Source organism: Camponotus vicinus, unplaced genomic scaffold (genome assembly GCF_025532165.1).
Source record: "Camponotus vicinus isolate PSW18456_S1 unplaced genomic scaffold, iyCamVici1.0 SCAF_12, whole genome shotgun sequence".
NCBI classification, from domain to species: Eukaryota; Metazoa; Arthropoda; class Insecta; order Hymenoptera; family Formicidae; genus Camponotus; species Camponotus vicinus.
This window is the reverse complement of record NW_028141948.1, coordinates 13076635-13091367: the sequence shown is the minus strand read 5'-3', so window position 1 is coordinate 13091367 and position 14733 is coordinate 13076635. Positions and strand designations below refer to the sequence as shown.

The 14733-nt window shown below is 35.8% G+C and overlaps 2 protein-coding genes across 4 annotated transcripts in view; one reads left to right on the top strand and one right to left on the bottom strand.

The window, feature by feature from the left end:
- Bili (FERM domain-containing protein 8 Bili) overlaps positions 1-14733 on the top strand; it is a 94362-nt gene that overhangs the window by 25410 nt on the left and 54219 nt on the right. The window contains exon 8 of one of the 3 annotated variants that reach the window (XR_014436199.1): positions 12425-12520. The exons of 1 other annotated variant lie outside the window; for it this stretch is intronic. The gene's annotated coding sequence lies outside the window, so the exon portion shown is untranslated. Of the gene's footprint in view, positions 1-1566; positions 1717-12424; positions 12521-14733 lie in introns of those variants that run through there. One more of the 3 variants, XR_014436201.1, reaches the window with a different exon arrangement.
- LOC145963556 (dynein regulatory complex subunit 7) overlaps positions 8775-14733 on the bottom strand; it is an 80515-nt gene continuing 74556 nt past the window's right edge. Inside the window, exon 3 of the mRNA XM_083085630.1 lies at positions 8775-9691. Within this exon, the coding sequence (XP_082941756.1) occupies positions 9650-9691 (42 nt within the window). The 3' untranslated portion in view covers positions 8775-9649. The remainder of the gene's footprint in view (positions 9692-14733) is intronic.

The following is a 14733-nucleotide window of genomic DNA, read 5'->3' as shown; positions in this document are numbered from 1 at the left end:
AAAAATCAGACATATATCATGAATAATTCCATTTAAAAAAATCATTTTTAAACCATTCAAAATTTATAAAATGACAGCAAACTACGTGATGCTTTTCTGTTTTCGCAGACTAGATTCTTTTCGAGTTTAAATAAAGTATACATTATTCTATAGTACATGCTCTATTCGTGATTTATGACCGCAATGCACGCTTTAACACGCTTATGTTAGAATAATAACGGCGAAAATACCACGAAATCTTAGAGTAAAATCTGGCACGGTTTTTCATTCAAATTTGAGTTTTATTTCAAATATAAAGTAGTTGCCGTTTTCTAAAGATTTTCAAAAGAACAAGAGATTAAAGATTTATGCATGTTTACGTAGGTTAAGATTTAGATATAAATGTTTCTACACGTGTCTAAAGATACTCTTTTCAGTTAATGCGTTTTCGAAAAAGAACCCAAGTTAATTATTCCAAGAATAATAGCTATTTTTTCTTCTTATCATTCAAAAAATTATTGCAGCGTGTCTTGATTTTTTTAATGTTTCAATTTTATAAAGCAATATGTGAGAAGCTGGAGAAAATATTGAGAAAATATAATATAGCGAATATCGTTAAATAACTATTATAAACTCATTGTTATATATCCATGCAGAACGACTTAACACAGTTAAATGATAAATTGTAAACTATAATTCCAATCCTATGCCGGTGAAATTTTTCAGCGTTCTTAAAAATTTGTTCACATCGTTTCAACAGATATCGTGGAAGTAAAAAATTTTTCGAGAAATGTTTTGACTCAATAAAAAACAAATTCGCCTTGTCTTGTACGAGATAAAAGTTACAGCTCAAAATTACGCTAGTGCGTTTAAACATATTTTCTTACAATGATTAATAATGATATGATACAATGATATGATTCTTACAATGATTAATTCGAGAAAAGTTTCAATATCGAGCAAACAATTATTTCAAAGAAAAACGAATAATTAATTTAATATACTTTTATTTTACTTATTATTTTTAATATACTTTTATTATTTCACTGACATATTTATATATGATTTAATTTTTTATTTACGCACATATAAATTAGTTTGCATTTCAGAAAATACAAACTGTTATCTATGAAATGTGCTAAAAAAGTTTCTTTTGAAAGTGAAGAGTTTTAAAGAATTTTATTATAATGAGAATTCAAACATTATTGTATTGTCCATGATAATCGAAAACACTTATTTACAGTCTATTAATGAGCATAATAATAATGATAGAAATGCAACTATCGCAACAAATTTATGATAACTATTGCAAAATCGCGTATGGTATCACAAATCTATCAGAATCTCATTAAAGTTGCATTATAATTCAAAATAGGAGATAAAAAAATATTTTCCATTCGTTCTAGAATATGTTTTACAAGTCAGCTATAAAAAAAGAATAAATAAAGAGAACAAATAATTAATCGATAAATTTCATTCCAATACGCCGCCACAAAAGAAATTTTGTCCATCGTAGAAACATGACAATTTCTTTTTATAGCCTACCTAAATAATTACTACCTGAATAACTTGACCTTTCTTTTCTAGAGATTTCTGGCTCTTTTATTGTGCAGTGATAAATGAAATGCGCGATAGGCGGCTAAGTAAACAAAATGAACAATTGAAGAAGAAGAAGATAATGAAGAAAAGCGCGACTATAAATACAAGTCATAAAAACCGTAACCAATTGTAAAAAGTACATTCGTATTATAAATCCATAAAAGGGAAAATGCAGCTGCATTCTTTTCCTTTTATATTTCTTTTGTAAACCTGCTATTTTTTTCAAAATTAAAAATTGGATTTCGGCGGTCTTTCTTCCTTTGTATTATTTTTCGCGAAATGTAGATATTTATTATACTTTGACCTTTCTTCTAAATTTGAAATTCATTTATGAACGACAAAAAGCAATTGGAAAAGAAATAAAAGACACATGTTCATTTTATTTTTCTCGAAATATCGTGATATTTCAGCTTGAATGTGTAAAGGTATAGTTAGAGATTTTAATTAATCATAGTAAGTTTGATAATTTTATTCATCAGATATAAGTTTTATATCAAATTTGAAGCATATGAAGAGTACGGTCGTGACACGCTTATTTTAAATGATTATTTATGATTAAATTAATTCCATAGATTATAAATACATATATAACATGTTATATTTATATGAATCTGATATATGATTATATCTTCCTATAATGGCAAAGATGTATTTTTTTCCAATTTCGGGATTTATTAAATAATATATGACATAAAGAAATAAATAGTAATGCATGCTGTGTAATTTCTAATGCAGGAAATAATGTATGAAGAACGCACAAGCAAAAAATAGCAAGTCGTATAGACATGTGTGTACGTCTTCTTCTTTTTTAATCATAAATCAAATAAACATAAACGCAATATATCAAAAGAAAAGTCTAACAGACTAATCAATCCATAGATTTTTAACGTCATTTTTAATCCAAAAATATTGGCCTAAAAGAAAAAAAGAAAAATGCGGCTATTCGATATATCGATATTTCTTCCATCTTATTATTTGATATTACATTTTATCCTGTTGAAATATAGGATTATATTTATATATTTATAATTAAATATATTTTTCTTTTTAACCTTGAGAAAAGTTATCCCTAAAGCAAGCGATGGAACATCGGATAAGCGCGATTTGTGCCGCATTTGTGCGCACGAAATCCATAAATACGCGAAACAGAGACCAAGAACGTACGTATGTAAATCCGTTTAACGCCGATTTGTCAAAACGGGAACGGGACAGAAGGAGAGGTGGGGAAGAAATGTTTTGTCCCGACCCTGCGCGGAGATACGAATAATCGTGTTTCGAATTCGGGTTTCGCGCGGCAGCGGCAGGCCGCTCTCTCCCGCTATTACCATTATTATAAGTTGATGTGACGTGACGTAATGGGAGTTAGAGCCGTATGAATGGGCATAGAGCAACAAGTTGCCACTAAAAACTGGGAGTGAGTTCGTGAGTTGAGTTCTGCTCGTTACACCTCTATATGTAGTTCTTCCTTCCCTATACTATACTCCGTTCTCCGCTGTATACCCCCCTCCCCCTTCCTCCCCCCCCTCGTCCAGCCGCCACCGTTATAAACCCTCCGGCTTTTAAAGTATTCTTTTTAAAGCGGAACTGTCCTAATACAAACGTCACCGAGTCGTAATATTCCGCACGAACAGCTATGCGACGACAAATCTTTATGTTTCTCTTTTCATTTTACCGGTCCCATTCTCATTCTTCCCTACCTCCCTCTGCCACCGGTCCTTTCCACGTGTCTCTCTTCTTTTCCTTCGTCACTTTGCACTCGTGTCTCTTTTATATTTGTGAACAATAACTCGGAGATACGAAACCCCAGCAAGTATCATAAATTTCACAGTTAATACTTGTTAAGCATGTGTGTCAAAATATGCTATTGTTCCTTAGTCATTTTCGGGCATTATGTATTGTACGGTACTCATTATAAAGTACTTATTATGAAGGACTGATACTTATTATAAAGGACTTGTTTTTTATATATGTTTAGCTTCTTTTCCAGTAGTCACAAAGCATCTCCTGCTTGAAATGTGTCAAATGCAATCAAATAAATGTTTTCCAATGGAGAATGTTATTTGATTTAAAGCTTGGTTTCTTACTACTGGTTCTTACCTGGATACTTTACAAACTGTGAACTTTTTTTATTGTTTGCCTATTGATTTGTATCTTCTACCTATCACATTTTCATTATAAGCAATTAGATAATAATATCTCTATGATAATCTATATCCTATATTTATATAAACTTATTGTTAGGACTCATGATATGACACTTATCGAAACTGTCAGTAGATAATTTATCAATAGACAAAAATTAAATGAAAAATAGACGCTTTTCGTATGTCTATTTAAATTGCTTATAAGAGTGTGAATATTACATGTGTATTTTTCCGTGTATATTTTTACGTGTGTATTAAATTAGCAATTTTTTCGTCAAAATACTAAATTTATCTACAGACAAGAATTTTCTTAATGTAATAAATAAGCGATAATTTTGTTTGCTTGCTACTTTTGTTCGCTTTTTAAGTAACATGCACATATCTTAATCAGAAATATTTACATGTTCTTTATTTTAAGAAATAAAAGCTTAATATCAATAGCTGTTTCGGAAGAACTCTCATTTTCTAAGTTTTTATCTGTGAAAATAAAAGTATTTATAAGTATTTTTGACTTGAGATATGTTACTTGAAAAGTTATTTATAAATATTTCTATCTAGTTATTTGTGAATATTTCTTAAGATATGCATGTTACTAAAAAGCGCAAGCAAATCGCAAATTTATTGCTTATCTATATCATATCATATATCAATTACTGAGGATCATATATTGGTTGATTATTCTCGTTAGTATAATTTGTTTTTCCTTTGATAAATTTATGCACTTCATTATCATAATTTAAGAAATCCTGCCAAATGGAAGATGTTACACACATTTATCATGAAATTTTAAGGTGGAAAATTTTTCGAGCGATTTTACCGCATTCCACTTTGATACTTCAATGTTTCCGAAACTAAGGTGCAGAAAGAAAAAGACGCAGAAAGAAAAAGACGCGGTAAAATTTCTGAATGCAACCTAAACGATAAATCATTTGTAACGCTTTCTCTTTTTCTGAAAGAAATTCCGATGATATCTCGCAGCGTCACAGCAAATAACAATAGATCGCGCATCCTTGACCTTGTGTACAGCCATTTATGACGGATAACGGTTTTCATGAGAGAGATTCCGATAACTTGAAAGAAGATATCAAGTTTTTTTTCGAAGACTACTTGAACACTGAAGATGATGAAATATAAACACACACACACACGACAGGTGATTCGCGAGTTATTGACAAATTAGAACGATTTAGTGGACAGCAAATAATAAAATCAAAATTAACTTGTTTGTATGCATTATTTATCCAATCCGTTTTATACACATACAAATAATTACTTATTAGATTTATTTAATGTTGATAATTAATCGATATTTATTATCTAATTTTATGTAATAAATTATTCAAAATCAAACAAGTCTTGTAGAGAGCTTAATCGAATTATTAAATGCATGAAAGAAACAGCCAAATTAAATTACTTTGATGACTTTATATTATTAAATCTGAGTTTATTTCAAAGTTTTTGAAAATATTTGTAATAATTATTTTTATATCGTTTAACTTTGAATTAATAAAAAGTTTAATTTAAGACAACATCTATAAAAATATCTATAAAAAACTTTCTTTTATTAGAATTAATAGATATAATTAATTAATTGTCAATATTAAATATTAGATAAATCTGTTAATTATACACGTGTTTATAATGATTTAAACGAATGATATTTACAATTAAATTTCGTACTTTCTATTACACATTTAAGAAAGTTTTAGTTTGATTCAAAAAGTTACCACAATCTAATGCTTTTTATACTATATTTTGCTGCGCATAATTAAAACAATTGTCAAATCATCAAAATTCCCAAAATCGTGCCGATTCAGATAGTATTATATTGCATTATGTATTATCACGTTAAGTAATTACATGATAATCATATATTGCACAGAATAATAATAATAATAATACACCCAATGACAACAGTTTCCATAGTTAATTAGGTTAAAGCGTGATGATGCACAATGATCATTACACAATGATTAACGATCGAGACGCGGGAAAAGCAGGCAAAATTTGGCGATGCTGTTTTACAACGGCACTCGTACGTTATCGCGCGAGATATCTACGCGTTACATACTACATCGGATGGGCGGCAACCCGGCGAGATGCACTTATCCATCGTCAAATTATCGCGGTTCATCCGGATGATGGACCGTTCACCCGGCCGACGTAATCTCGCGCAATTTGTCACGAGGGCGAACTTTGTCGCGCGGGGAGAGAAAGAGAGAGAGTAACTCTCTCGTGAGGCCGTCGTCTCATTTGACGGCGCAAATGCTCGCGAAAAACGCACGAATTGCACGGCGATCGAATTCCACGGCGGCTTTTTACAAGGAATTCCTACGATTCGCCCGTCGTTCTCTCCCCCTCCCTTCTCTCCCAAGAGATCGGGCGGCTGTTTGCATTCCTACGATCACGGCAATTACATCGTTGCGACGCCGGCGTTGTTCGGCCAGATGGAAAAGTAGAGATGAGCGATTGCGACGCATCGCGAGATGCTGCTTGGATTTAATCGGATAATTTCTCTCTCTTTTTCCCTCCTTCTCTCTCTCTCTCTTCGATTTCACTTTTTAATACAATATAATTATTGCGTGCTTTCGATATTTTCGCGTCACTATTCGCACGAGCCTGTATACGCTGTTTCGCAAGCGATGATATAAGATATATCGGCCCCTTGAATTTCAGTATAACATGTGTATGTATGAACTGGCATAACAAAGTTTTCTTCGAAACTGCTTTATTTCCTTCAAAACATTCTATGTTGCTCCGTAACCTTGATTTCGCTGTTGATAGGAAACATCGAAATGGAATAATAGAAAAAGATAATTAAATGATGTAATATTTTTATATAAAATTTCTTATGACAGCGACAAAATATAAAAACTAAAAAAGATCTCGTCACTATAATAATGAATACGAATAACGATAATAATTGAATCAAGTTTGTCATAAGAAATTACGGAAAAAATATTGTTATATTTATAATTGTCTTTTTTTAAATACTTACTTTTGACATATTTAATAAACACATCAGTTAATATAAAATATGAATACGATAAGGATATAGGGCAACGTGAGAAAATAGTTTAACAACGACTAGCTGACATAGAGAGAGTTAGTTTGAAAAATTTTGTTAAAAATTATTACTCTAGAATTTTTACATGTATACGCATACACGCGCACATACATGTGCGTTACCGAAATCCACGCGATTGCCGTACACAATACACATCAAGAGAGAGCTCAATGTGGAGAAGCTGGGGGCCGACATTATGCTTCCAACTTGACATTGACCTCTCTTCTCTAGAAATTATTCAACTCCGATAGCTCCGAGACGGTGTTGCGAAAGTTAAAGAACAGAGGCAGGAGAGAGATGGAGAGAGAGAAGAGCGTCGCGCGAGGAGCCGGATAATAATTGCCGCTACGGGCGATCGCCGGCGCCGTCATGCGAATTTGCACAATGTAGCAACACGCAATTGCCGATGATTTTTTCATCGCGAGGGGTATCGTGAAACGGCGATGTACGTGGAACGCGGAACGGACGATCGCGCCTCGGCGGCAACGTGGAGGAGAACGATAACCGTGAGGTAGAGGTGCACGCGATGGAAAGAGAAGCGAGACGCTAGAGTGAAAGAGAGAGAGAGAGAGAGAGAGAGAGAGAGAGAGAGAGAGAGAGAGGGTGCGTAGAGGAGACGTACGGGTATAACCGAGGCGATAAAACGCCCACACGTATACCACCTTGGTAACTGTCGCCGGGGCAATTGAATTAATGCCAGCCTACAAATTGAAGTCGGTGTGGGATCTCCGCACCGAGAGGCTCCGTTGCTTCGATAATTGCTGGAAAGTGGCGCGCGTTGCGAGAACGATCGCTGCCGGCGCGGCTCGCGATGCGACCGCGATGGTGGTTTTTTTTTTTTTTTTTTCAGGTAATAATATCGCGCCAAGTAAAATATGCTCGCACACGTTGTGTCGTGAGACGGTTTTTCGCGATAGTTTCTGCCTTCGCGTTGGGGAGAACCCTCGGGTCGGTCTTGCTTTTATCGAGACGAAATTTATGCGAAGCGTTGCTTCTTTCATTGGCAAAGGGTTGGCGTTAAAGAACGCAAATGTTGACGACAATTGAATAATTTCAAGTAATTTTATGTTGCAATTGTGGAGGAATTAAATGTTATAATTTTATAAATGTTATAAAATAATTTTTTAATAATGAGATGAATTATTATGTTTGACAGTATACATTAAAATTAATATATTTCTACATAAAATTACCCATCAGTAACAACGACATTTTGATAGCCGTTCTAATCGAAATATTATAGATACGTTTTTATATTTTTAACATATATATGTGCAATATATAGTGAGTGTCATTCTTACTAAAAATTATAATATTTATAAATTTATCCTTGTTTCTAAATGCATGATATCGATGCACGCGAGTCAGTCAGTTATATTAATAACCATTTATGATTATTTTACAACACTCACTCTCGCACTCAATAAAAGAAATATTTTTTTATAAATATGAACGAAGAAAGAGAAATTCGAACACTCCATTTTCGTAATTTTATAAAAAAAAGAGAATATTGCATTGTAAGTGCTTTTATCAAAATATTTTTATATGGATTTTTGTATACAATTACTGCAAAAATCAAAATATATTGTTTTTATTTATACTAGTACGTTGTATAAAATATTTTGTGGCAATATTCTTTTTTTTTATATTGTAAAAAAAAGTATGTAAAATTGTATAAACAATGAATGTAAAAAGTTATATTATAAATAACGGAAACATAATATTTTTATATGATATAATCTTATATTGTGTAATTTTACACTTACATTGTCCAATTTTTAATTCTACACTTACTGTGTTAATTCTGCAATATTTTTTTACAGTATATACAAAATTATCCCCTAAAAAATATAAGCTGACATTTTTTTTTAATGACATTTCTTTTTCCTATTTATAATAGAAACTAAGAAAAATTTGTTTCATGAAAACATGAACATGAGATCGAAGCATTTTTCGTAAATTCAATAAAATAAAACTAAGTCAATCACTTTCGAGAATTATCAATGCTTGATCGCGCAGAATTTTTTCAAGAAGCAACAAATAAATTCATTAAAAATGAATTGGAAAATATTAAAATTCACGCAAATTTTGGACAATCGCGATCTTTAAACCCGCTCGAGATCTACCCGATATAATGAGAAAATTAAGTCGGATCGTCTCGCGGACGTTTCTATTCTTCATTTGACGGTGTCGCGACGGTGCCTCCTTTATTTAGCGCGGTGTCGCGACGACGATGTATACTTTCCTCTCCTCCGGTGTCGGATGGTCAGACGACACACTATACGTCTCGTCGTCCGCTTCGGGCGTTTCCACGAGAACGGGCGACCCAGGCAGCTCTCTCGGCCGGCGCCGATCGGCGAAAGGCGTTGCCCCGATCATCCGTCCGTCCGTCGCGTTTCCCATGGCCGCGTAAATCGCCGCGCGCCTGGAAATGTTCGCGACAGTGCGACGACCGGGCGGAAGGACGACGCCGGGAGTGCGCGAACGACGAGAGGACGAACGAACGAACGAGGGGAGAGACCCAGCTGGAAACCCGGCGCGGACGAACGGACGAGCTTTCGATCGCCCCACGGCTTAGGGCGGCTGAAACGAAATCGGCCCTAATGAAACTTTCCCCGTCTCGCTCGCGCTCTCTCCTTTCCTGTCCTATAGTCGATAGTTGCGCGTCCGGCGACTCGCCTCGCGCGCGAAAAAACGTATTATGTTACGCTTTTTTTTCCTTTCTCTCCTTCTCTCCTTCTCTCTCTCTCTCTCTCTCTGGAGAATCTCCATTCTTCCAAGGATTCAGTCAGCTCTGTGAATCGACTCGCGTACGTTTAGGCGGGGAATTCCAGTAATTTGCTCCTGCTCATTTACAAATCTACAATTCCCAGTTGGTTGTCATCTTCAGGGTATCTACTCGCTAGAAAAAACATGGAAAACTTGTCATTCTCGGGGGGTTTCTTTTGCATTTGAGAAAATCAGGAACCTCCCTGGAATCTTATTGGGATTGGGAAATTTTTTTTTAATTTATACTAGTAGATCATTTCGCTCTTATATTATAAGTAATCAATATAATTATAGCGATAAAGAATGAAAATATTTTGGAAATGAAAAATGTTTATGAAGGCTATTTGCAAATTTAGCATTTGAAACTCAAGTGGCTGCATGTTTCTCTTCTTCATATGAGCGAAAAACATAAAAAAATGCATATTTTAAAAAATTCAAAAAATCCTTAAAATATTTTCCTTACTTGGAATTTTGAAGAAAAATACCTGAAAGATCAGAGAATCTTCAGTGGAATCGTTTTACAAGATTTGAGTGGGCAACCTGATCCACTTTCCATCTAATACCGCGATTTGATTTCAATTTTCAAACAATCGCGGAATCCTTCCGGAAGATTTGCGGCAAGAAAACGAGATATTCGCGATTTTTCCCGCGAGATAAAAGATAAGAGGGAGAGTCTCGCGATGCGCGCTAAACTTAGCCATTAATCTAGCGATCTCGCGCGATCCTCGCGTAATCTCTCGGGCGTTTTCTCCATAGAAGCGTGCGAAACGCTTAAAACCCTCGATGTGTAACGCCTGTTTTTACGCCACGATGCGCGGCTTCCTGATTCGCGAAGCGACTACGAAAGCCAAGCGCGTTTGTACAAAGAGGAGAGGAGAGGAGAGGAGAGGATAGGATAGGATAGAATAGGATAGGCTAGAGAAAATAAAGAAGCGGGCGCCTCTTGGAAGGCAGCGTCTCGACGATGTAGCGTGGTCAGTCACGACAGGTCTTCCGCTCGGTTTCTAATTGGTCGCCAACACCCCAGAACCGCGGATCCCCCTTTAATCATGACCGCGATCCGCTATCGATTGACGTGCCGATCACGCGCCTGCGAGATACAAAAATCTCAATGAGGGAAATTCCACGCGGCCAACCTTTCTCCGACGCCGATGCCGTCCGATACCGGTCGCCAATATCTTTCCGCTCCACGCCCTATAACTCGTCTGTTTTTAGACCGCGCGCTCTGCCAGGGGATAAATTTAAATATGTACGGGAATTTTCATTTAAAGTCTAATCACCGAGAGATATTTTAATATCCTTAAGAAAGATGACACGTAATTAAACTGTTATTAAACGGCGAAAAATCGACTTGAGGCGACATCGTTGCAAAGACGCGCTCGCTGCAGAAACGCGAAGGGTCCAATATTGCGCAGTTACGGCCTCGTCCCTTTATTTCGCTCGACGATCCGAGATGCGGCAGATGCTTGCTACCGGATACCGGATTTTCCGCGCCACGACGTTATCGCACGGCGTACGAGAGATAGAGAGAGAGAGAGAGGACGAGAGCGAGTCATCGCTTTGATGACACGCGTCTTATCTAGGGAGCTGATAATTTGTATGCCGCGCTTACGTACGCCGCTACTTCCAACTTAGACTTCGGCAGACAAGTTACGCTCGACGATGAAGGGCGCGTAGAATGTAATTTAACCGACAACCCGTGGCAGTGCGTGCGCGAGATACGCAGTTAAACGAGATTGCACCACCTGTCGCGCGTCCAAGTTGGCCGGCTAATTGTGGACGAGCCGTCGCCGAAATATTTTCCTCCCCGTACTTTTTCCTCCGTCCTCCTCCCCCGCGCGATTAAGTCGCGACAGGAGCGAAACGCTCTAATTTTGCGTTAATCGGAGAAGGATCTTGGACGTGCGCAACTCTGCTCGAAATGGTGCGAAACGTAAAATGAGCCTGCTTATTTCACGTGCATTATATGCCGATATCGCCGTGTTCATCGCTCTCGCGTTCTCATATTAATTGCTCATCTTAGTATCTCTATTGTTTGGAACTATCTGTATCTAAACGAGTTACCGAGGGGGCGTGAATTATTCATGAGAGTTCTTAATCGCTTGATTTTTAAATCATGAGGTATTTAAGAGACGATTAACATGTATTCGAGGCTCGCATAAATTTGTAGATCGCCGGTAAGAAAACGTTGACTCTGGAAAGGGTTGTAATTGATGATAAATGCGCGGGAGGAGGGAGCGGGATGAGGGGGAAATTGTCAATCCGGGGCCTAAAATTCCGGATCCAGAGGGAACCGGGAGACGATTACACGATGGTGACGTAGTAAAGCAGTAACTGCAGGCTAGTAGTTTATTAGGCATGACGGTACCGCGGCACGATCGTGTCTTATGCACGCCTACTGTAATGGGCGTCCTGTTCTCTCACTCATATGCCACACGTCGCGTCGCGAACAACGTCGAAAGATGTTCACGTCACTGCGACGATCTACTCCAAGATAACAAAGAGTGAATAAAACATAAATAATATAATAGATAGAGAGAAAATGAATCTTATACGATAACACATACTTTTTAATAGAGAAATGTTTTTAACATATTTTTTTATACAGAGTGATATTTAATGACAAGTCAAATTTCTCTTTTATATAAATCAGATTAATTTAACATCCTACTAATCGCATCTCTAATTGAGGCAAAAATAAATTCTTATAATCGAATATAGATAACCGAAATCTAATGCCGTCTTATTTTAAAACGTCGCTTTGAAAGGTCTGCTAAAGCATGCACACTGTTATCTCACACACATGTATCTTATACCAACAATTATTGTCCTAAACTGATTATTTCAAAACTGTTATTTTTTACAGATATAGACGTGGACCGATAACGATTCCTAGAATGAAGCTAACTTGGAAAAAAAATTGTGCATTTCAACTCATTTTGACTGAATTTTCCTTTTTTTCTCTCGATAAATTTTGATACTTTAAAATAATAGGATGTTGAAATCTTTTATTGCATATAATTTCTTAGTCAATATATCAATTTCCTGTAGAAAAATTGTATGAATATTTAGTCAAATATATATATATATAAATACGTCATTATTTTACAAAAAAATAAATTTCGCAATCGCATTGCATAGCTTTTCGCACTTTTCAATAGCAACTCTTCGTTTCCGTTTCAAAATTGCAACGTGCGGAAAACTAAACGAAAGTGGGACCCATACTTTAGTTTAATTGAATGATAATATGTAAACTAACATGTCGTAATATTTTAATTATGGTCTTGAAGAAAATAATTTAGCTCGCAAGATGAACGACGGCGAATACCGATTTGACGTTATTTTATGGTATTATAAAACGAAAGGGACGTATCATGTAAAAGAATTTATTACTACAACTGGCTATGAGCTTTGTCCGAAATTCATTGAAGTAAATATATAGCTCGCCGTGCCATTATATTATTTTATTTCGACAGTTTAAACAGTTTTCTGAAAAATGTCTATTATATAATCTGTTTCAACGTGATCTTTTGTTGTGAAAACAAAGAGAAAAAGAAAAGTTAGAGTAAAAAATGGTATATAGTTGCTATGCACGGGCAAAACCGTTAAATATTGAAAGCAGTTAAGATCTGTTTTTTTTCAGCGTCTATATATTTTTTAAATTAAAAAATTTTTTTGGTTTTCTATTTAAGGAAGTTTGCTAGATTAATTTAAAAAATTTATTTAGAAAATCAATCCATTTAATATATTTTCTTTTATATATATTATATATAATTTTTCTATTATCTGATACAACTTGCTAATTGAATCTTTAATTGAGGTTTAAATCAAAAGATCAATTCTTACAGTCAAACATACAATCGAAATCTAATGCCATCTTATTTTAAAAGAGCATTGCTTATAAAAAATCGTAAAATAATATGAGAGAAAAATGAAAGAGTGCAAAATTGAAGAAAAAAAAATTAAGTCAATAGGCGAGGAGAGAGAAAGGATAAGTATATCCAAAGTCGACGAATATGGCATCCGTCGGAGAGAGGTTCTGCTTAACAGAAAAGCTCTTAAGCTTTGTAAATAATTCTATTTTGCATTTTGTTTCTATTAGACGCCCCAATACAGCCTTTAATTAAAACTTCAAAACAATAACATTAACGCTCAAGACGTTTTCGACAGCAGGTTTGCCTCGCAATCGAGAAGCGTACAGACGCGTCACGGTCGACGTAGAGATATCAGATTTGTGGCAAATGTGTTGCAATGTGTCGTAATCGGTTCTCTCCTCCCCTTCATACACCGCCTTCTTCCGCCGCTCGAATTTCGTATACGCGCGAAATTGCGTAGTTACGTTGCTATACCTGGCCAGGACATCGCGCATTGTTAGCACCGCGGACAGGAAGAGCCGGAATACGTGTTATACGAAGGCGCGTTAAAATCCGAAGCGCGACGACGCCTGAGCCTCATCATGGCTCAGCGATTCGAAGACCGCAGCGAACGGTGACCATGGAAGAAGAAGCCGTTGAATTCGCGGCGAATAACCGCGGGGAGATAACGCTAGAGAGAGAGAGAGAGAGAGAGAGAGAAAGAGTGGGCTTCTCACACAGCGAATTGCGACCAAGTTTAATGGCATCGCGACCGCGCGTGATCGCCTTCGCCAATCCCTGATCCATCTATTTTCGTGCGGCAGCTAATCTTAATTTTCTATTTCGTAATCGTATATTCCCTCCGCGGAATACGATCGGATTTAATTTCGTCACAATAGGCCAAGTCACACAAGTATTTTAATTCGTATTGAGATGAGTACAATGATTAATTTTTAATACTACTGAGATGTTTGTTTTGGAAATTATATAGAAGCGTATGCTAATTATAATCATTCTCTGATGTAAAATGTTATGTCCAGTGCATCACAGGAGGGAAGTTGATACATGTAAAGATCGCAGGTTCATTTATCATGCGATAAATCTGCTTGGAATATTATTGGTTTTTAATAAATCTACATTTACCTCTCGTTATAGTGGAGATTCCAATATTAAACGATAAACTCTGTCAGTTTGTTCTATGATACGATGTAGAAACGAGAAAAAAAATGTTGTATAAACATTGGGCCAAAAGCGTTTTATTCCGCTCAATATTCCGTATTCAAAATGTCATCGAAAGATTAAATTCATCGGGCTATATGAA